Source organism: Heptranchias perlo, unplaced genomic scaffold (genome assembly GCF_035084215.1).
Source record: "Heptranchias perlo isolate sHepPer1 unplaced genomic scaffold, sHepPer1.hap1 HAP1_SCAFFOLD_840, whole genome shotgun sequence".
Lineage (NCBI taxonomy): Eukaryota > Metazoa > Chordata > Chondrichthyes > Hexanchiformes > Hexanchidae > Heptranchias > Heptranchias perlo.
The window spans coordinates 6782-29211 of record NW_027139877.1 but is presented as its reverse complement, the minus strand read 5'-3'; the positions used below and the strand labels follow the sequence as shown (position 1 = coordinate 29211).

The following is a 22430-nucleotide window of genomic DNA, read 5'->3' as shown; positions in this document are numbered from 1 at the left end:
CCCCCCAAAACCCACCCCACCCCACCATCACCCCCAGGGGTACGACAGCCTCATGGCCGCCAAACTGATGGCCAGCAATGTGACCAACAAGAACGACCCGCGTTCCCTGAACTCCCGGGTTTTTATCGGCAACCTGAACACGGCGGTGGTGAAGAAGTCGGACGTGGAGGGCCTCTTCGCCAAGTACGGAAAGATTGTGGGCTGCTCGGTGCACAAGGGCTACGCCTTCGTCCAGTACGCCAACGAGAGGACCGCCCGGACTGCCGTGGCGACGGAGGACGGCAGGATCATCGCCGGGCAGCCGCTGGGTAAGCGAGAGGTGGTGGCGGGGGGTGGGGGGGCGGAGAGACTGAAAGAAAGGACTTGCGTCAATGCCGTTCGCCACCTCAGGGCGCCCCAAAGCGTTTCGCAGCCAAATGAGCGACTCTTTTCTTTTGAGGTGCGGTCACTGCTCATGTAGGGAAACGAGGCAGGCCCCCGCCCCGCCCCCGCCCCGATTTGCGCACAGCAAGATCCCACAGTCGGCAATGTGATGAATGACCTGTGATAATCGTCTGTTTGCTTTAGGGATAAATATTGGCCCCAGGACACCAGGGAGAACTTCCAGAGATTGGCCGTGGGATCTTTAACGTGCGCCCGAGAGGGGCAGCCTGGGGTTTAACGTCTCATCCCGAAAGTCGGGACCTCCGACAGTTGCAGCGCTCCCTCAGTACCGGGGGGCGTGACGACCCTGGATTATGGGTTAAAGTCTCTGGAGTGGGGGCTCGAACCCACGGCCTTCGTGACTCAGAGACGAGAGTGCGACCCCACCTCGCTCGCCCTCGACTCCCCTCGCCCCCCTCTCTCTCCCTCGCCCCCCTCTCTCTCCCTCGCCCCCTCTCTCTCCCTCGCCCCCCTCTCTCTCTCCCTCGCCCCCCTCTCTCTCTCCCTCCTCGCCCCCCTCTCTCTCTCCCTTGCCCCCCCTCTCTCTCTCCCTTGCCCCTCTCTCTCCCTCGCCCCCCTCTCTCTCCCTCGCTGCCCTCTCTCTCCCTCGCTCTCTTCGCTCTCCCTCGCTCTCTTCGCTCTCCCTCGCTCTCTTCGCTCCCCCTCTCTCTCTCCCTCGCCCCCCTCTCTCTCTCCCTCGCCCCCCTCTCTCTCTCTCCCTCGCCCCCCCTCTCTCCCTCCCTCGCCCCCCTCTCTCTCTCCCTCACCCCCCCTCTCTCTCTCCCTCGCCCCCCTCTCTCTCTCCCTCGCCCCCCTCTCTCTCTCCCTCGCCCCCCTCTCTCTCTCCCTCGCCCCCCTCTCTCTCTCCCTCGCCCCCCCTCTCTCTCTCTCCCTCGCCCCCCTCTCTCTCTCCCTCGCCCCCCTCTCTCTCTCCCTCGCCCCCCCTCTCTCTCTCCCTCGCCCCCCTCTCTCTCTCCCTCGCCCCCCTCTCTCTCTCCCTCGCCCCTCTCTCTCCCTCGCCCCCTCTCTCTCTCCCTCGCCCCCTCTCTCTCCCTCGCCCCCCTCTCCCTCGCCCCCCTCTCTCTCCCTTGCCCCCCCTCTCTCTCCCTCGCCCCCTCTCTCTCCCTCGCCCCCCTCTCTCTCCCTCGCCCCCCTCTCTCTCCCTCGCCCCCCTCTCTCTCCCTCGCCCCCCTCTCTCTCCCTCGCCCCCCTCTCTCTCCCTCGTCCCCTCTCTCTCCCTCGCCCCCCTCTTTCTCCCTCGCCCCCCCTCTCTCCCTCGCCCCCCTCTCTCTCTCTCTCCCTCGCCCCCCTCTCTCCCTCGCCCCCCTCTCTCTCCCTCGCCCCCTCTCTCTCCCTCGCCCCCCTCTCTCTCCCTCGCCACTCCCTCGCCACCCCTCGCTCTCCCTCGCCACCCCTCGCTCTCCCTCGCCACCCCTCGCTCTCCCTCGCCCTCCCTCGCCACCCCTCGCCCTCCCTCACCACCCCTCGCACCCCCTCTCTCCCTCGCCCCGTCTCTCTCCCTCGCCCTCTCTCGCCCCATTGCTCCCCTAGCTCTCCCTTGCCCCCCTCGCTCTCCCTCGCCCCCCCTCGCCCTCACCTCGCCATCTCTCTCCCTCACCCTCACCCTTTCTCTCCCTCCCCCTCAACCTTTCTCTCCCTCCCCCTCAACCTTTCTCTCCCTCCCCCTCAACCTTTCTCTCCCTCCCCCTCAACCTTTCTCTCCCTCCCCCTCAACCTTTCTCTCCCTCACCCTCAACCTTTCTCTCCCTCCCCTCGTTTCTGTGCCTGTCTCCTTGACAAGTGAATGGTTTAGCCCAGTGTTCCCGTGCCTTGGATAGGTGCAGTCCTACTCAGCTTGGTTTTCTGGGGGTGAGTGCTGGCGTGTTTATGGAGCTGAGGCACAGAGCAGGGCGGCAGGTGGGAGAGGTGGGGGTGTGTGAGAGGAGAGAGCCGGAGCAGCTCAGGGGGTTAAAGGAGCCTGGCCTGCTCCTGGAGAAGGCCACTTCCCACCTGAAATGGCGGGGCCTGACCCCTGGGAAATGGCGAGTCCTTTGACCGAGAATTTCAAAGAAGAAACATAGAAACTAGGAGCAGGAGTAGGCCATTCGGCCCTTCGAGCCTGCTCCCCCCATTCAATATGATCATGGCTGATCCTCTATCTCAATACCATATTCCCGCTCTCTCCCCATACCCCTTGATGCCTTCTGTGTCTAGAAATCTATCTCTGTGAAGAGGTTCTGCCTTGGCCTTCTGGCCATTTAGGACTGAGATGAGGAGGAATTTCTTCACTCAGAGGGTTGTGAATCTTTGGAATTCTCTACCCCAGAGGGCTGTGGATGCTCAGTCATTGAGTATATTCAAGACTGAGATCGATGGATTTCTGGACTCTAGGGGAATCAAGGGATATGGGGGATCGGGCGGGAAACTGGAGTTGAGGTCGAAGATCAGCCGTGATCTGATTGAATGGGGGAGCAGGCTCGAGGGGCCGAATGGCCCACTCTCTCCTATTTCTTATGTTCTTCAACTGGAGGCCATGGGATCTTTTACGTCCACCTGATTGGGGCAAATGGGGCCCCGGGTTTACATCTCATCTGAAAGACGGCAACTCTGACGGTGCGGCGCTCCCTCAGTACCGGCACCGGGGGGAGTGTCGGCCCTGGATTATGGGGCTCGAGTCTCTGGAGCGGGGACTCGAACCCACGACCTTCTGACTTGGAGAGTGGGACTGACACATCCGAGGGGGAGAAACCGTGGTGGGGAGCGGGCGACGTACAGTTGTCACCTGTCTCCTCAGTCCGGAAACCCAGGGTCCGTGTTGGGGAACAACTCTGGTTTGATGGCCATGAATACTCCGTCGTGTGTGTGTGTGTGTGTGTGTGTGAGAGAGAGACCCACCCCACCAACACCACACGGGTCTCCCGCCTGCGGTTACAACTTCCCTCTGAGCGAGCTGCCGTTGACTCTGCCTCTCTTGCGTTCCAGACATCAACCTAGCCGGGGAGCCCAAACCAAACAGGCCAAAGAGCGGCCAGAAGAGATCGGCTTCTGACATGTATGGGTGAGTTACGTACAGGCCATTCGGCCCAACTGCTCCGTGCTGGTGTTTATGCTCCACACGAGCCTCCTCCCTCCCTACTTCATCTCACCCCATCAGCATCTCCTTCTATTCCTTTCTCCCTCATGTGTTTATCGAGCTTCCCCTTAAATCCATCTCCACTATTCACCTCGACTGCTCCTTGTGGGAGCGAGTTCCACATTCTCACCGCTCTCTGGGGAAAGAAGTTTCTCCTGAATTCCCGATTGGATTTATTAGCGACTATCTTATATTGATGTCCTTCTAGTTCTGGTCTCCCCCCCACAAGTGGAAACATCTTCTCTACGTCTACCCTGTCAAACCTTTTCATAATTTTAAAGACCTCTATCAGGTCACCCCTCAGTCTTCTCCTTTCGAGAGAAAAGAGCCCCAGTCTGTTCAGTATTTCCTGATATGGTCCTGATGTGGAGATGCCGGTGATGGACTGGGGTTGACAATTGTAAACAATTTTACGACACCAAGTTATAGTCCAGCAATTTTATTTTAAATTCACAAGCTTTCGGAGGCTACCTCCTTCCTCAGGTGAACGATGTGGAAATGAAATCCTCGAAATGAAGTCGTGAGAGAGGACCCTGGGACCTACCCCACCATCAGGCAGGGCGACCCGAAACGGGCCCCACCCAGGGTTTGTTTCCGGGTTGCCCCTGTTTATTCGGCCTAGGATCCCACAGGCCTTTTTCAAACAGCATTATCCTCCCGGTCTTAAAGTAACGGAGCAGGCCCGGTCCGCAGTCGCCCATCTCCCAGTCCCCCAGCCCCACCCTGGGCCCAGGTTCCCTCCCACCCCAGTCCCAGGCCATTACCAGGTCCCCGAGCCCCCTTGTTTGGCGGTTGCTGAAGCGGGGGGGGCAGTGCAGCACGAGGAGGGCCGCTCTTCACTGCCACCCCCGCCCCGCAGGCCGGCGGCCGGCCGGGAGGTGGAGCCGGGGTCCGGTGCCACGACTGACCCTCGCTGTGGCTCTGTGTGCTCGTGCAGCGTGGGCGCGGAGCCCGTGATTGAGGAGCTGGCGGGGGTGGGGTTTCTGCGGGCTGTGGCTCCGGCCACTGTTTTGTGGGGGGGGGGAGGGGTCACCTCTCTCCTCCCTGTGTGTACGGGGCAAAAGGCATCGTCTGTCTCAATGGGCAACAACTGTGGAGGAGGGAGGGGTCAGTCATCAGTCATCGCCCCTCTAGCTGAACTGGTGCGTCTGTGAACGAGGGGATTATACCTCTGACTATAGTCTGTGTGTAAATGTCTTTATTTCCATCTATTTCAGTCTCTCACTCTCACTCTCACTCTCACTCTCACTCTGTCTCTCTCTTTTTGTCCCTGTGTGTCTCTCTCTTTTTGTCCCTGTGTGTCTCTCTCTCTCATTCTGTGTGTCTCTCTCACACTCTCGCTCACTGAGTTTCTCTCTCTCACTCTGTCTCTCTCCTTTCTGTCTTTCTCTCTGTCTATCTCTGTCTCTATCTGTCTCTCTGTCTCTCTCCCTCTATCTCTGTCTATCTGTCCCTCTCACTCTCTCACTGTCTCTCTCCTTTCTGTCTTTCTCTCTGTCTATCTCTGTCTCTGTCTCTCTCTCTCTCACTCTCTCCCTTTCTCTCTCTCTCTCTCTCTCACTCTCTCTGTCTCTGTCTCTGTCTCTCTATCTCTCTCTCTCTCACTCGATCTCTCTCTGTGTCCCTCTCTCTCTCTGTCTCTCACTTTACCTCTCTGTCTGTCTGTCTCTCCCTCTCTGTCTGTCTGTCTCTCTCTCTCTGTCTGTCTGTCTCTCTCTCTCTCTCTCTCTCTCTCTCACTCTCTCTGTCTCTGTCTCTGTCTCTCTATCTCTCTCTCTCTCACTCTATCTCTCTCTGTGTCCCCCTCTCTCTCTGTCTCTCACTTTACCTCTCTCTGTGTCTCCCTCTGTCTGTCTGTCGGTCTCTGTCTCTCTCACTCTCTCTCTCAGTCTCTCTCTCTCCGCTGACTGATAACCGGTCCAATCGCACTGTGGCTGAGGTGGGCCATGGGGAGAGTGTTTAAATGCCACTCTCTGAAATGCGGCGCAGATCCAGGGCGGCTGAGGCTGTGGCCGTGACCCTGTCTGTGCACGAACTGTTTCTTCCTTGTTGGAAACGGCCTCCTGTTTGTGTTCACAGGTCCACGTCTGACCTCGACTACGACTATTACAGGAGTGACTTTTACGATAGGTAAGAGAGCGTCTGCCTGAGTGCCGATGGTTGGGTTTGTGCATGCGCCTGACTCTTCTGTTCCACGCTCTCCGCCCGTGAGCCCCCCCTCTCCTCCCGTCTCCGCACTCCCCTCGCTCTCCTCCCGAGTCCGCACTCCCCTCGCTCTCCTCCCGAGTCCGCACTCCCCTCGCTCTCCTCCCGTCTCCGCACTCCCCTCGCTCTCCTCCCGTCTCCGCACTCCCCTCGCTCACCTCCCGTGTCCGCACTCCCCTCGCTCTCCTCCCGAGTTCGCACACCCCTCGCTCTCCTCCCGTCTCCGCACCCCCCTCGCTCTCCTCCCGTCTCCGCACCCCCCTCGCTCTCCTCCCGTCTCCGCACCCCCCTCGCTCTCCTCCCGTCTCCACACTCCCCTCGCTCTCCTCCCGAGCCCGCACTCCCCTCGCTCTCCTCCCGAGCCCGCACTCCCCTCGCTCACCTCCCGAGCCCGCACTCCCCTCGCTCACCTCCCGAGCCCGCACTCCCCTCGCTTTCCTCCCGTCTCCGCACTCCCCTCGCTCTCCTCCCGAGTCCGCGCTCCCCTCGCTCTCCTCCCGTCTCCGCACTCCCCTCGCTCTCCTCCCGAGTCCGCACTCCCCTCGCTCTCCTCCCGAGTCCGCACTCCCCTCGCTCTCCTCCCGTCTCCGCACTCCCCTCGCTCTCCTCCCGTCTCCGCACTCCCCTCGCTCTCCTCCCGTCTCCGCACTCCCCTCGCTCTCCTCCCGAGTCCGCACTCCCCTCGCTCTCCTCCCGAGTCCGCACTCCCCTCGCTCTCCTCCCGTCTCCGCACTCCCCTCGCTCTCCTCCCGTCTCCGTGCTCCCCTCGCTCTCCTCCCGTGCGCTCCACACTCTCCTCCGTCGAGCCCCCTCCCCGAGGGGTTACAAAGCAGGTGGGTGCGCGGGGTAGAGCCGCGTCTGTGGGCGCGCGGGGGAGAGCCGCGTCAGTGGGCGCGCGGGGTAGAGCCGCGTCTGTGGGCGCGGGGGGAGAGCCGAGTCTGCGGGCGCGGGGGGAGAGCCGAGTCTGCGGGCGGGGGGAGAGCCGAGTCTGCGGGCGCGGGGGAGAGCCACGTCTGCGGGCGGGGGGAGAGCCGCGTCTGCGGGCGGGGGGAGAGCCGCGTCTGCGGGCGGGGGGAGAGCCGAGTCTGCGGGCGCGGGGGGAGAGCCGAGTCTGCGGGCGCGGGGGGAGAGCCACGTCTGCGGGCGGGGGGAGAGCCGAGTCTGCGGGCGGGGGGAGAGCCGCGTCTGCGGGCGGGGGGAGAGCCGAGTCTGCGGGCGCGGGGGGAGAGCCGAGTCTGCGGGCGCGGGGGGAGAGCCGAGTCTGCGGGCGGGGGGAGAGCCGAGTCTGTGGGCGGGGGGAGAGCCGAGTCTGCGGGCGCGGGGGGAGAGCCGCGTCTGCGGGCGGGGGGAGAGCCGAGTCTGCGGGCGCGGGGGGAGAGCCGAGTCTGCGGGCGCGGGGGGAGAGCCGAGTCTGCGGGCGGGGGGAGAGCCGAGTCTGTGGGCGCGGGGGGAGAGCCGCGTCTGTGGGCGCGGGGGGAGAGCCGCGTCTGTGGGCGCGGGGGGAGAGCCGAGTCTGTGGGCGCGGGGGGAGAGCCGAGTCTGCGGGCGCGGGGGGAGAGCCGAGTCTGTGGGCGCGGGGGGAGAGCCGAGTCTGCGGGCGCGGGGGAGAGCCGCGTCTGCGGGCGCGGGGGGAGAGCCGAGTCTGTGGGTCTCTGAACGCAGGGTGATCTGTGGGTGAAGAGACTGGTGTAAAACTTGTGCCCTTTTTTACTTTGCCCACCCAGTGCCCCCCCAAGCAGGCAGTCGGAGGGATACGAGATTCCATCGCTAACCAGGTACCCTTTCAGCTTTCTTCCAGCCGGGGCGCGTCTGGCCGCCGCCCAGACGGGCCCCCCGCGCGGCGTTTAGACGGAGGTCCTGAATTCAATGCGTAAACCAATTCAATAGTAACTTTTATACGGTAATTGGATAAATACTTGAAATGGGACAATTTACAGGGCGATGGAGAAAGAGCAGGGGAGTGGGACTAATTTCTTTCGAAGAGCCGGCACAGGCATGATGGGCCGAACGGCCTCCTTCTGTGCTGTAAGATTCTGTGAGTGGGTCTGTCATAGACTAATGGATGGAAATTGATTTCTGTGCTTAGTCAACAACCCCATTATCGTCGTGTCGTGCGAGTACGGTTAGATCCAGACACCTCCAGGAGCATCACCTCAAATCTCAGGGCAGTGGGATTAGTTTGGGGATTGATACAGGGCCATGGGGAGAGAGAGTGGGGCAGTGGGATTAGTTTGGGATTGATACAGGGCCATGGGGAGAGAGAGTGGGGCAGTGGGATTAGTTTGGGGATTGATACAGGGCCATGGGGAGAGAGCGGGACAGTGGGATTAGTTTGGGGATTGATACAGGACCATGGGGAGAGAGTGGGGCAGTGGGATTAGTTTGGGATTGATACAGGGCTATGGGGAGAGAGTGGGGCAGTGGGATTAGTTTGGGATTGATACAGGGCTATGGGGAGAGAGTGGGGCAGTGGGATTAGTTTGGGATTGATACAGGGCTATGGGGAGAGAGTGGGGCAGTGGGATTAGTTTGGGATTGATACAGGGCTATGGGGAGAGAGTGGCGCAGTGGGATTAGTTTGGGATTGATACAGGGCTATGGGGAGAGAGTGGGGCAGTGGGATTAGTTTGGGATTGATACAGGGCTATGGGGAGAGAGTGGGGCAGTGGGATTAGTTTGGGATTGATACAGGGCCATGGGGAGAGAGCGGGACAGTGGGATTAGTTTGGGGATTGATACAGGACTGTGGGGAGAGAGTGGGGCAGTGGGATTAGTTTGGGATTGATACAGGGCTATGGGGAGAGAGTGGGGCAGTGGGATTAGTTTGGGATTGATACAGGGCTATGGGGAGAGAGTGGGGCAGTGGGATTAGTTTGGGATTGATACAGGGCCATGGGGAGAGAGCGGGACAGTGGGATTAGTTTGGGATTGATACAGGGCCATGGGGAGAGAGCGGGACAGTGGGATTAGTTTGGGATTGATACAGGGCCATGGGGAGAGAGCGGGACAGTGGGATTAGTTTGGGGATTGATACAGGACCATGGGGAGAGAGTGGGGCAGTGGGATTAGTTTGGGATTGATACAGGGCTATGGGGAGAGAGTGGGGCAGTGGGATTAGTTTGGGATTGATACAGGGCTATGGGGAGAGAGTGGGGCAGTGGGATTAGTTTGGGATTGATACAGGGCCATGGGGAGAGAGTGGGGCAGTGGGATTAGTTTGGGATTGATACAGGACCATGGGGAGAGAGTGGGGCAGTGGGATTAGTTTGGGATTGATACAGGGCTATGGGGAGAGAGCGGGGCAGTGGGATTAGTTTGGGATTGATACAGGGCCATGGGGAGAGAGTGGGGCAGTGGGATTAGTTTGGGATTGATACAGGGCTATGGGGAGAGAGCGGGGCAGTGGGATTAGTTTGGGATTGATACAGGGCTATGGGGAGAGAGCGGGGCAGTGGGATTAGTTTGGGATTGATACAGGGCTATGGGGAGAGCGCGGGGCAGTGGGATTAGTTTGGGGATTGATACAGGGCTATGGGGAGAGAGCGGGGCAGTGGGATTAGTTTGGGATTGATACAGGGCTATGGGGAGAGCGCGGGGCAGTGGGATTAGTTTGGGATTGATACAGGGCTATGGGGAGAGAGTGGGGCAGTGGGATTAGTTTGGGATTGATACAGGGCATTGGGGAGAGAGTGGGGCAGTGGGATTAGTTTGGGATTGATACAGGACTATGGGGAGAGAGTGGGGTAGTGGGATTAGTTTGGGATTGATACAGGGCATTGGGGAGAGAGTGGGGCAGTGGGATTAGTTTGGGATTGATACAGGACTATGGGGAGAGAGTGAGGTAGTGGGATTAGTTTGGGATTGATACAGGGCATTGGGGAGAGAGTGGGGCAGTGGGATTAGTTTGGGATTGATACAGGGCTATGGGGAGAGAGCGGGGTAGTGGGATTAGTTTGGGATTGATACAGGGCTATGGGGAGAGAGTGGGGTAGTGGGATTAGTTTGGGATTGATACAGGGCTATGGGGAGAGAGCGGGACAGTGGGATTAGTTTGGGATTGATACAGGGCTATGGGGAGAGTGGGGCAGTGGGATTAGTTTGGGATTGATACAGGACTATGGGGAGAGAGCGGGACATGAATGATTTGATCCCAGTTGGGGGGGTGGTGGGTACGGGTGCGGACGGTAAGGGGAGTACAAGTGGGTCACTGCAAACCCTTGAGTGTGGATTTGGGGAAGAATCAGCCAGTGTTCTTAATGCTCAGTGAACTTCCCCCCAGTGAAACGTCTATGGTCGTCGGCTGAGGAGGGGGTTGGACTCAAGTCCACTGTCTGGGGTGGGGGTGGGGGTCACACTTGGCGGGGAGGACACTCTGTGGCCCACCTGGGGACCCCAGTTGGGAATCGGGGCGTTCGGGAGCTGAGGGGTGAGAAACGTCAGCAGGAAGGAGGATTTTCGAGGCTGTGACACCAGGGGTCGGGGGAATGGGAGACGGCTGGACCCTGGAGAGGGGACGGAGAGAGAGGCCTGTGAGTGAGAACTACATGAAACGACATTCACGTCCGAAAGCGCTTAACCATTGTTGGATCAGTTTCAAAGTGTAGTCACTGTTGTCATTCAGGCGAACACAGCAGTCAGCAAGATCCCACAAGCCAGCACTGAGACGAATGACCCATTCATCTGTTTTTTGAGGGATAAATATCGGCCCCAGGACACCGGGGAGAACTCCCCACTGCTCTTCTTCCAATAGTGGCCGTGGGATCTTTTACATCCACCTGAGAGGGGCAGACGGGGGCCCCTTGGTTTAACGTCTCATCCGAAAGACGGCGCCTCCGATAGTGCAGCGCTCCCTCAGGACTGACCCGCCGACAGTGCGGCGCTCCCTCAGTACTGACCCTCCGACAGTGCGGCGCTCCCTCAGTACTGACCCTCCGACAGTGCGGCGCTCCCTCAGTACTGACCCTCCGACAGTGCGGCACTCCCTCAGTACTGCCCCTCCGACAGTGCGGCGCTCCCTCAGTACTGACCCTCCGACAGTGCGGCGCTCCCTCAGTACTGACCCTCCGACGGTCCGGCGCTCCCTCAGTACTGCCCCTCCGACAGTGCGGCGCTCCCTCAGTACTGCCCCTCCGACAGTGCGGCGCTCCCTCAGTACTGCCCCTCCGATCGTGCGGCGCTCCCTCAGTACTGCCCCTCCGATCGTGCGGCGCTCCCTCAGTACTGCCCCTCCGACAGTGCGGCGCTCCCTCGGTACTGCCCCTCCGACAGTGCAGCGCTCCCTCAGTACTGACCCTCCGACAGTGCGACGCTCCCTCAGTACTGACCCTCCGACAGCGCGGCGCTCCCTCAGTATTGCCCCTCCGACAGTGCGGCGCTCCCTCAGTACTGCCCCTCCGACAGTGCAGCGCTCCCTCAGTACTGACCCTCCGACAGTGCGGCGCTCCCTCAGTACTGCCCCTCCGACAGTGCAGCGCTCCCTCAGTACTGCCCCTCTGACAGTGCGGCGCTCCCTCAGTACCGACCCTCCGACAGTGCGGCGCTCCCTCAGTACCGACCCTCCGACAGTGCGGCGCTCCCTCAGTACCGACCCTCCGACAGTGCGGCGCTCCCTCAATACCGACCCTCCAACAGTGCGGCGCTCCCTCAATACTGACACCGGGGAGTGTTGGCCCTGGATTATGGGGCTCGAGTCTCAGGAGTGGGGACTCAAACCCACGACCTTCTGACTCGGTGGCGGGAGTGAGACCAATCGAGCCAAGCTGTCACTGGGCTGGGGCTTGCCCCAATATTTGAAGTCGTGCTCAGGACCGTTCCATTACAAAACCCGTACTGTGGGGAAGGGGAGGTGGGGCCGCGGGCGGGCGCACCCCGAGAACCGCACTAACTTGTGTCTCTCCTCCCTCACAGGATGTACCCCTACCCGAGCCGGGTGCCACCCCCTCTGCCCCGGCCGGTGACAATCGCCAAGCGCCCGCGTGTCACGGTCCCCGTGCCGCGAAGAGGCAAAGGAAGTTTCAACACCAAGTCTGGGCAAAAATCAGCGGCGTCAGGAAAACCAGGTACAGGCTTCGGAGATACAGAGTAAAGCTCCCTCTACACTGTCCCATCAAACACTCCCAGGGCAGGTACAGGGTTAGATACAGAGTAAAGCTCCCTCGACACCGTCCCGTCAAACACTCCCAGGGCATGTGCAGCACGGGTTAGATACAGAGTAAAGCTCCCTCTACACTGTCCCATCAAACACTCCCAGGGCAGGTACAGGGTGAGATACAGAGTAAAGCTCCCTCTACACTGTCCCATCAAACACTCCCAGGGCAGGTACAGGGTTAGATACAGAGTAAAGCTCCCTCTACACTGTCTCATCAAACACTCCCAGGGCAGGTACAGGGTTAGATACAGAGTAAAGCTCCCTCTACACTGTCCCATCAAACACTCCCAGGGCAGGTACAGGGTGAGATACAGAGTAAAGCTCCCTCTACACTGTCCCATCAAACACTCCCAGGGCAGGTACAGGGTTAGATACAGAGTAAAGCTCCCTCGACACTGTCCCATCAAACACTCCCAGGGCAGGTACAGGGTTAGATACAGAGTAAAGCTCCCTCGACACCGTCCCGTCAAACACTCCCAGGGCATGTGCAGCACGGGTTAGATACAGAGTAAAGCTCCCTCTACACTGTCCCATCAAACACTCCCAGGGCAGGTACAGGGTGAGATACAGAGTAAAGCTCCCTCTACACTGTCCCATCAAACACTCCCAGGGCAGGTACAGGGTTAGATACAGAGTAAAGCTCCCTCTACACTGTCCCATCAAACACTCCCAGGGCAGGTACAGGGTTAGATACAGAGTAAAGCTCCCTCTACACCGTCCCGTCAAACACTCCCAGGGCATGTGCAGCACGGGTTAGATACAGAGTCAAGCTCCCTCTACACTGTCCCATCAAACACTCCCAGGGCAGGTACAGGGTTAGATACAGAGTAAAGCTCCCTCTACACTGTCCCATCAAACACTCCCAGGGCAGGGACAGGGTTAGATACAGAGTAAAGCTCCCTCTACACTGTCCCATCAAACACTCCCAGGGCAGGTGCAGCACGGGTTAGATACAGAGTAAAGCTCCCTCTACACTGTCCCATCAAACACTCCCAGGCCAGTTACAGGGTTAGATACAGAGTAAAGCTCCCTCTACACCGTCCCGTCAAACACTCCCAGGGCATGTGCAGCACGGGTTAGATACAGAGTAAAGCTCCCTCTACACTGTCCCATCAAACACTCCCAGGGCAGGTACAGGGTTAGATACAGAGTAAAGCTCCCTCTACACTGTCCCGTCAAACACTCCCAGGACAGGTACAGCACGGGTTAGATACAGAGTAAAACTCCCTCTACACTGTCCCATCAAACACTCCCAGGGCAGGTACAGGGTTAGATACAGAGTAAAGCTCCCTCTACACTGTCCTGTCAAACACTCCCAGGGCAGGTACAGCATGGGTTAGATACAGAGTAAAGCTCCTTCTACACTGTCCCATCAAACACTCCCAGGGCAGGTACAGGGTTAGATACAGAGTAAAGCTCCCTCTACACTGTCCCATCGAACACTCCCAGGGCAGGTACAGCACGGGTTAGATACAGAGTAAAGCTCCTTCTACACTGTCCCATCAAACACTCCCAGGGCAGGTACAGGGTTAGATACAGAGTAAAGCTCCCTCTACACTGTCCCGTCAAACACTCCCAGGGTAGGTACAGCACGGGTTCGATGCAGAGTGAAGCTCCTTCTGCACTCTACACTCCCTCTGCACTCACCACTAACCTGCTCACCGATGCTCAGTTTGAGTTCAGCCAGGACCACTCGGCTCCAGACCTCATTGCAGCCTTGGTCCAAACATGGACAAAAGAGCTGAATTCCAGAGGTGAGGTGAGAGTGACTGCCCTTGACATCAAGGCAGCATTTGACCGAGTGTGGCACCAAGGAGCCCGAGTAAAATTGAAGTCAATGGGAATCAGAGGGAAAATTCTCCAGTGGCTGGAGTCGTACCTAGCACAAAGGAAGATGGTAGTGGTTGTTGGAGGCCAATCATCTCAGCCCCAGGGCATTGCTGCAGGAGTTCCTCAGGGCAGTGTCCTAGGCCCAACCATCTTCAGCTGCTTCATCAATGACCTTCCCTCCATCATAAAGTTAGAAATGGGGATGTTCGCTGATGATTGCACAGTGTTCAGTTCCATTCACAACCTCTCAGCTAATGAAGCAGTCCGTGCCCGCATGCAGCAAGACCTGGACAACATCCAGGCTTGGGCTGATGAGTGGCAAGTAACATTCGCGCCAGATAAGTGCCAGGCAATGACCATCTCCAACAAGAGAGAGTCTAACCACCTCCCCTTGACATTCAACGGCATTACCATCACCGAATCCCCCACCATCAACATCCTGGGGGTCACCATTGACCAGAAACTTAACTGGACCAGCCACATAAATACTGTGGCTACAAGAGCAGGTCAGAGGCTGGGTATTCTGCGGCGAGTGACTCACCTCCTGACTCCACAAAGCCTTTCCAACATCTACAAGGCACAAGTCAGGAGTGTGATGGAATACTCTCCACTTGCCTGGATGAGTGCAGCTCCAACAACACTCAAGAAGCTCAACACCATCCAGGACAAAGCAGCCAGCTTGATTGGCACCCCATCCACCACCCTAAACATTCACTCCCTTCACCACCGGCGCACCGTGGCTGCAGTGTGTACCATCCACAGGATACATTGCAGCAACTCGCCAAGGCTTCTTCAACAGCACCTCCCAAACCCACGACCTCTACCACCTAGAAGGACAAGAGCAGCAGGTACATGGGAACAACACCACCTGCACGTTCCCCTCCAAGTCACACACCATCCTGACTTGGAAATATATCGGCCGTTCCTTCATCGTCGCTGGGTCAAAATCCTGGAACTCCCTTCCGAACAGCACTGTGGGAGAACCTTCACCACACGGACTGCAGCGGTTCAAGAAGGCGGCTCACCACCACCTTCTCAAGGGCAATTAGGGATGGGCAATAAATGCCGGCCTCGCCAGCGACGCCCACATCCCATGAACGAATAAACACTGTCCCATCAAACACTCCCAGGGCAGGTACAGCACGGGTTAGATTCAGAATAAATCCATCTCTATCAGAGAGGGGCGACCTTCATCCCCTCTGACTGGGGCTGGATTTGACCCCAGGTCCCGGAGGGTGAAAGGTCAGTGTCTGACGCCTTTTTGGTCAGCCTGGTGTTACGCTCTGACCAATCAGTAAAAGTGATGTGTTGAGGATGGGCCGATGGTGTGGGAAGTTCAGGGCTGGGTCTTATTCCCGAACTCCCTTCGCCCCATTCTTGTTGTGCTAACCCCTCGTCTTGTGTCCAGTGAAAGCCAATGACCTGGCCACCATCAAGAAGGAGCTCACCTTGATCAAGAGTAAAGTCGACTCGCTCCTGGACAGTCTGGAGAAGATCGAGAAGGAGCAATCTAACCAGACCGGTGAGTAAACATACCTTCTCGACAGGTGAGACGCAGACCCTTCCCCCTCAGACAGGTGAGACTCGGGCCCCTCACCCCCCCCCTCCCCAGACAGGTGAGACTCGGACCCCTCCCCCCCAGACAGGTGAGACTCGGGCCCCTCCCCCAAGACAGATGAGATTCGGGCCCCTCCCCCCAGACAGTTGAGACTCGGACCCCTCCCCCCTAGACAGGTGAGACTCGGGCCCCTCCCCCCAGACAGGTGCGACTCGGGCCCCTCCCCCCAGACAGGTGCGACTCGGGCCCCTCCCCCCAGACAGGTGCGACTCGGGCCCCTCCCCCGGACAGGTGCGACTCGGGGCCCCTCCCCCCGGACAGGTGCGACTCGGGCCCCTCCCCCGGACAGGTGCGACTCGGGCCCCTCCCCCCAGACAGGTGAGACTCGGGCCCCTCCCCCCTAGACAGGTGAGACTCAGACCCCTCCTCCCCCCAGACAGGTGAGACTCGGACTCCTCCCCCCCAGACAGGTGAGACTCGGGGCCCCTCCCCCCAGGACACGTGAGACTCGGGGCCCCTCCCCCCAGGACAGGTGAGACTCGGGGCCCCTCCCCCCAGGACAGGTGAGACTCGGGGGGCCCTCCCCCCAGGACAGGTGAGACTCGGGGGCCCCTCCCCCCAGGACAGGTGAGACTCGGGGCCCCTCCGCCCAGGACAGGTGCGACTCGGGCCCCTCCCCCCTGACAGGTGCGACTCGGGCCCCTCCCCCCTGACAGGTGCGACTCGGGCCCCTCCCCCCTGACAGGTGCGACTCGGGCCCCTCCCCCCCGGGACAGGTGCGACTCGGGCCTCTTCCCCCCCGGACACGTGCGACTCGGGCCCCTCCCCCCCGGGACAGGTGCGACTCGGGCCCCTCCCCCCCGGGACAGGTGCGACTCGGGCCCCTCCCCCCCGGGACAGGTGCGACTCGGGGCCCTCCCCCCCGGGACAGGTGCGACTCGGGGCCCTGCCCCCGGAACAGGTGCGACTCGGGGCCCCTCCCCCCCGGGAGAGGTGCGACTCGGGGCCCCTCCCCCCGGGAGAGGTGCGACTCGGGGACCTTCCCCCCGGGACAGGTGCGATTCGGGGCTCCTCCCCCCGGGACAGGTGCGACTCGGGGCCCCTCCCCCCCGGGAGAGGTGCGACTCGGGGCCCCTCCCCCCGGGACCGGTGCGACTCGGGGCCCCTCCCCCCCGGGACCGGTGCGAGAATATCCGACACGAGGCCCTCCCTTTTACTCCTCCACCTCCCTCCCACCCCCCGGCCCCGGTCCCGACTGTGAAGGTGGGCCCCTCCAATGCTGAAGTCCTTTGATTTAAATTGTCTGTTTTTCCTCTGGACAGAGGTCAAGAGTGAGAAAATGGAAGAGGGGGGCAGCAGCAAAGTGGGGAGTGAATCCAAGAAGGCCGAGAGCGAGGGGACAGGAGAGGAAGGCGACATCCTGGATGATGATGATGAGCAGGTAGAAGCCAGCGCCTCGATCGATCCTGGACGGCATGTGGGGTGGGGCGGAGGGAGCGCGCTGCGATGGGGACTGAGCCCCACCGGAGGCCTATCCCCCCCACCCCGGGCTCTGCCGAGTGAGCTGACCCCAGCCGGGTGAGTGGGCGGGGTGGGGGCTACAATTTGGCCTTGGGGTGTTGGGGGGAAAAGAATCCGTCAAGAATTCCAACCCCCTGATCGCAAGGCAGCCACCTCTGCTGGAAAGTGCCTGAGGGTCATGTTTGGGCAGGCTGTGATGCCCCCCGTGGTCGCATATCCTGCCGGGGATCACAAACTGGGGAACGGGCTACTCGGCTGAGGGAGGGGGCCTTGGTGAGGTGGGTGGGGGTGTCTGTCGCCCATGGAAACCGGACCCTAAAGAGATTGATGCCTTCTGGAGGAAGAAGATGCCGCCAAAGTCACAGTAAAAGAGGAGGTAGTTGAGATACTGGATGGGCTAAAAATTGATAGAAGAGGTACTAGAAAGGCTGGCTGTACTTACAGTCGATAGGTCACCCGGTCCGGATGGGATGCATCCGAGGTCGCTGAGGGAAGTAAGGGTGGAAATTGCGGAGGTGCTGGCCATAATCTTCCAAACATCCGTAGATACGGGGGTGGTGCCAGAGGACTGGAGAATTGCAAATGTTACACCCTTGTTCAAAGGAAGGGTGTAAGGATAAACCCAGCAACTACAGGCCAGTCAGGTTAACCTCGGTGGTGGGGAAACTTTTAGAATCGATAATCCGGGACAGAATTAACAGTCACTTGGACGAGTGGGGATTAATAAAGGAAAGTCAGCACGGATTTGTTAAAGGCAAATCGTGTTTAACTAACCTGATTGAGTGTTTTGATGAGGTAACGGAGAGGGTCGATGAGGGCAATGCGGTTGTTGTTGTGTATATGGACTTCCAAAAGGCGTTTGATAAAGTGCCACATAATAGGCTTATCAGCAAAGTTGAAGCCCATGGAATAAAAGGGGCAGCGGCAGCACGGATACGAAATTGGCTCAGTGACAGGAAACAGAGAGTAGTGGTGAACGGTTGTTTTTCAGACTGGAGGGAGGTGTACAGTGGTGTTCCCCAGGGGTCGGTGCTGGGACCACTGCTTATCTTGATACATATTAATGACTTGGACTTGGGTGCACAGGGCACCATTTCAAAATTTGCAGATGACACAAAACTTGGAAGTGTAGTGAACAGTGAGGAGGATAGTGATAGACTTCAAGAGGATATAGACAGGCTGGTGGAATGGGCGGACACGTGGCAGATGAAATTTAACGCAGAGAAGTGCAAAGTCATGCATTTCGGTAGGAAGAACGAGGAGAGGCAATATAAACTAAAGGGCACGATTCTAAAAGGGTGCAGGAACAGAGAGATCTGGGGGTTTATGTGCACAAATCGTTGAAGGTGGCAGGGCAGGTTGAGAAAGTAGTTAAAAAAGCATACGGGATCCTGGGCCTTATAAATAGAGGCACAGAGTACAAAAGCAAGGAGGTTATGATGAACCTTTATATAAAACACTGGTTCGGCCACAACTGGAGTATTGTGTCCCTAACAGCACTGTGGGAGAACCTTCACCACACGGACTGCGGCGGTTCAAGAAGGCGGCTCGCCGCCACCTTCCCGAGGGGCGACTCGGGACGGGCACTGAACGCCCCGGGGCCTTGTCACACGCCGAAGGACGATTTGACACGAATCCTCGGTAACGGTAACCGACCCTCTGCCCTTTCTGTTTGCAGCTGGACGACAGCAAAGGGCGGAAGGAGGAAGAGGAGGGCGAGGAAGACGGCGGGGACGACACCAACAGCCAGAACGACCATTAGATTAGCTGAGCCGACCGACACCACTTAACGCCCCCTCTCCCCCCCCTTTCCCCCCGCCCAATCTTTACACGTTTGTCAGTTTTATTTTCTAAAAAAAAAAGCTTCTGTCGGAGAAAGCGGATTTTTATTGTGAATTTAAATGAGGCATCTTAAAGGGACAGGCACTCGCTCCCTCCCTCCTTCCCCCCCCCCCCCCCCGCCCCACTTCTCTTCTTCCACCCCCTCCCCCACTCAGTCCCCCGTCTCTCGGGCAGCCGCGAGCTACATCGCCTGGGAGAACGCGACTGGACCAAAACGCTGCGGTTTTTTTTTGTGTGGAACGGGAGGGAAAGCCCCAGCTCAGTGAGTGTCCCCTTCCCGCAGAAACTCGGCTACTGTTTTCTGAGCTTCCTGCGTGCTTGGTTCTGGCTGCTCCTCGGTCGAGCGGTGCGGCTTTTAATGGGGGCGCGAGGGGGAGGGAATCTTATTTTTTTTTAAAAAGAAAAATATTCTCTCTGCCACGCTAATAGTCTTGGGGAAAACCCGGTTCACGGCCCTCGCTTCGCTGGTGCAGTTTAACCCGGGATCGTCCCCTTTCCCTCGATCGATTGGACCCCTAAACCGCCCGCCTCGCTTCGAGGGGAGGGGGTGGGCTCCCCGTGACGACTGCGGGTCCCCTCGAGGCCGCACGGGTCTGCAGAGAACGCTCTGGGGCTGCGGGTGACGGCAAGCAAGTCTCAACTCTGCTCGCCGGCCCCCACCCCGCTACAGGGGGCAGGTGGGCGGCCGAACCCCATGCACCGCGTCCTGATAATCGCCCTCCCACCTCCTCCGCCTCAGACCCGACCAACCCCCGCCCCACCCCAAGCTGGGACGTCCCGAGCAGCCCCTCTCTTTCGAATCGAGCCGCTCCAGCGGGGCCTCTCCCACCGTCCGTCCGCCCCCCACCCCCCCCCCCCTCAAAAAAAAATCCTTCGGCCCTGCCCCCCCCCCCCCCCCGACCCCGGGCCCGGTTTCCGATGCCGGGGTGGATGGCGGTGGAGTGGGCGGGGGCGGGAGGAGACCGTTTCTATCCCGTCTCCGCTCGTGGTGCGTCCGTGCGTTTTTTTCCTCTCAAAGTTCCAAGCCGGGCTTTTCCTGGTCGCTGCCGGTGGGTTTGACTATTCGACCGGGATCTCGGGCAGCGGTGCGTCCCCTCCCCCCAACTCCCCTTCCCACCACCCCCCCACGGTATCTTCCCCTGCCCGTGCCCGCCCGCACACTCGCCGTCTAGTCCTCTGCTTTCGAATTCTGTTCCAAACCCGCTCGAAGGCCCTGCCCTCCCCCCCCCCCCCAAAAAAACAGGAGACGTGTTCAGTGGTGGGGGGTGCCCTTCCCCACCCTCGCCTCCCCCGACGGCCAGAACAGCGACCCCAGCCCCTCCCGGCGGGTCATCGGCTGCCGCCGTGTATTTGACTGCGGGCGGTGCGGGGTAGAGGTCGAAGCCTGGACGAATCAGATGAGAGGTCCCTTTTAAGATTCGCGCGGTGCTTTTGGGGGAGAGTCAAGTGTTGGACACGTTCGGCGGGAATCCATGCAGGGGGGAGAATCGGTGCCGAGCTTTCCGTGTCTGTACAGCCCGCCCGCTTCCCCCTGTCACACACCGCCCCGTCACCCTCCCTCTGCCCCCATCCACCACTTTACGTCGGCCGTGACCCTCTCTTCCCTCCTCCCGCCCTCCCCCACTTTCCTTTTCATCCCACAAACGAGGTAAAGCTTTCTATCCGATATTAATTCTTTTTTTAAAAAAGCCTGGCCCGTTTTAAGTGGAGGATATGTGGGGGTGGGGGGGTGCTGTCCCGCGGAGATCGGGGAGCGGGTCCAAGGAGGAGGCCGTGCTGCGGAGATCGGGGAGCGGGTCCAAGGAGGTGGCCGTCCCGCGGAGATCGGGGAGTGGGTCTAAGAAGGTGGACGTGCTGCGGAGATCGGGGAGTGGGTCTAAGGAGGTGGCCGTCCCGCGGAGATCGGGGAGTGGGTCTAAGGAGGTGGCCGTGCTGCGGAGATCGGGGAGTGGGTCCAAGGAGGTGGCCGTGCTGCGGAGATCGGGGAGTGGGTCTAAGGAGGTGGCCGTGCTGCGGAGATCGGGGAGTGGGTCTAAGGAGGTGGCCGTGCTGCGGAGATCGGGGAGTGGGTCTAAGGAGGTGGCCGTGCTGCGGAGATCGGGGAGTGGGTCTAAGGAGGTGGCCGTGCTGCGGAGATCGGGGAGTGGGTCTAAGGAGGTGGCCGTGCTGCGGAGATCGGGGAGTGGGTCTAAGGAGGTGGCCGTGCTGCGGAGATCGAGGAGTGGGTCTAAGGAGGTGGCCGTGCTGCGGAGATCGGGGAGTGGGTCTAAGGAGGTGGCCGTCCTGCGGAGATCGGGGAGTGGGTCCAAGGAGGTGGCCGTCCTGCGGAGATCGGGGAGTGGGTTTAAGGAGGTGGCCGTCCTGCGGAGATCGGGGAGTGGGTCTAAGGAGGTGGCCGTCCTGCGGAGATCGGGGAGTGGGTCGAAGGAGGTGGCCGTCCTGCGGAGATCGGGGAGTGGGTCTAAGGAGGTGGCCGTGCTGCGGAGATCGGGGAGTGGGTCTAAGGAGGTGGCCGTGCTGCGGAGATCGGGGAGTGGGTCTAAGGAGGTGGCCGTGCTGCGGAGATCGGGGAGTGGGTTTAAGGAGGAGGCCGTGCTGCGGAGATCGGGGAGTGGGTTTAAGGAGGAGGCCGTCCTGCGGAGATCGGGGAGTGGGTCTAAGGAGGTGGCCGTCCTGCGGAGATCGGGGAGTGGGTCTAAGGAGGTGGCCGTCCTGCGGAGATCGGGGAGTGGGTCTAAGGAGGTGGCCGTGCTGCGGAGATCGAGGAGTGGGTTTAAGGAGGAGGCCGTCCTGCGGAGATCGGGGAGTGGGTCTAAGGAGGTGGCCGTCCTGCGGAGATCGGGGAGTGGGTCCAAGGAGGTGGCCGTCCTGCGGAGATCGGGGAGTGGGTCCAAGGAGGTGGCCGTCCTGCGGAGATCGGGGAGTGGGTTTAAGGAGGAGGCCGTGCTGCGGAGATCGGGGAGTGGGTTTAAGGAGGAGGCCGTGCTTGGCCCCACTAGACCAGCGTTAGAATGCAGCCTGTATGTTTTCTAGACTTCTTTCATACTGTATCAGTACTGTTGGGTTAATTAAACATTTGAAGAATATTAAAGCCCCACTGGCTTTCGTCCTTATTCATGGGCCCATCTCTCGGTCTTCGGGTCCTCATCCAGTGTCTGGCAGGAGAGAGAGAGAGACACACGTCACATTCAAACTGGGGTGCTGAGGAACAGGTTGGGGTCAGTGGGTCAGACACTGGCCTTTCACCCTCTGGGACCTGGGGTCAGTTCCAGCCCCAGACAGAGGGGATGGCCTCCTCTCTCTCTCTCTCTCTCTCCGGTGGGTGTGATGATAGCTTTGGGGTAGTTCCCAGAGTGGACCTGCTCCCACCCCACATTCTGTGTCTATAATTCTATTATTTAATGGTTTATAATCAATTAAAATCAGTGAACCGTGGGGTTTTAAATCCAAAAGTGAACCAGAGGGAGTGAGTCTAAGACTTGGTTACCGTGGAGACACAGTTTGTGAGGCCTGCAAGAAAAGGCTGCCCTACCTGGGCCTCTGGGCTTACAGTGGGTTGAATCACAGTGACCGGTCGAGGCAGCCTGACTGTGTAGGGGATCTATCAACGCCAACCAGGGGTAGAGCTCGGGGGGTGGAGGAGAGGGTAACTGGGCCCCAGCAGAGACCAGGAATAAAGCTCTGGGGAGGGAGGAGGCAGAAATAACGATAGTTGCGGTGGTTGTCCTGGGGCTGAGATGATTGGCCTCCAACAACCACCTTCCTTTGTG

The 22430-nt window shown here is 59.7% G+C and overlaps 2 protein-coding genes across 4 annotated transcripts; both read left to right on the top strand.

The window, feature by feature from the left end:
- Nucleotides 1–17: 17 nt before the first annotated feature.
- LOC137319412 (heterogeneous nuclear ribonucleoprotein C-like) lies at nucleotides 18–19889 on the top strand. Its single transcript, XM_067981629.1, has 8 exons — nucleotides 18–308; nucleotides 3406–3481; nucleotides 5636–5686; nucleotides 7486–7536; nucleotides 11669–11820; nucleotides 15148–15261; nucleotides 16620–16738; nucleotides 18497–19889. Exons 1-8 carry the CDS (start codon nucleotides 53–55, stop codon nucleotides 18578–18580), a joined length of 903 nt encoding a protein of 300 aa, XP_067837730.1. The 5' UTR covers nucleotides 18–52; the 3' UTR covers nucleotides 18581–19889.
- A 484-nt stretch (nucleotides 19890–20373) lies between these two features.
- Nucleotides 20374–21751, top strand: LOC137319411 (protein IWS1 homolog). 3 transcript variants are annotated; one of them, XM_067981628.1, is made up of 2 exons: nucleotides 20374–20856; nucleotides 20974–21751. In XM_067981628.1, exons 1-2 carry the CDS (start codon nucleotides 20374–20376, stop codon nucleotides 21691–21693), a joined length of 1203 nt encoding a protein of 400 aa, XP_067837729.1. In that variant the 3' UTR covers nucleotides 21694–21751. The 3 variants fall into 3 exon arrangements, with proteins under 3 accessions (XP_067837729.1, XP_067837728.1, XP_067837727.1); XM_067981627.1 differs by having other exon boundaries at nucleotides 20374–20895; XM_067981626.1 differs by having other exon boundaries at nucleotides 20374–21402; nucleotides 21442–21751.
- The last annotated feature ends 679 nt before the right edge of the window (nucleotides 21752–22430 follow it).

Excerpts from the sequence above, each read along its gene's own strand:
- LOC137319411 (XM_067981626.1), top strand. The coding sequence starts at position 20,374 with ATGTGGGGGTGGGGGGGTGCTGTCCCGCGGAGATCGGGGAGCGGGTCC. Across the intron at positions 21,403-21,441 it reads CGGGGAGTGGGTCTAAGGAG|GAGGCCGTCCTGCGGAGATC; the intron begins GTGGCCGTGCTG and ends GGGTTTAAGGAG.
- LOC137319412 (XM_067981629.1), top strand. The coding sequence starts at position 53 with ATGGCCGCCAAACTGATGGCCAGCAATGTGACCAACAAGAACGACCCG. Across the intron at positions 11,821-15,147 it reads AGCGGCGTCAGGAAAACCAG|TGAAAGCCAATGACCTGGCC; the intron begins GTACAGGCTTCG and ends TCTTGTGTCCAG. Across the intron at positions 15,262-16,619 it reads GGAGCAATCTAACCAGACCG|AGGTCAAGAGTGAGAAAATG; the intron begins GTGAGTAAACAT and ends TCCTCTGGACAG.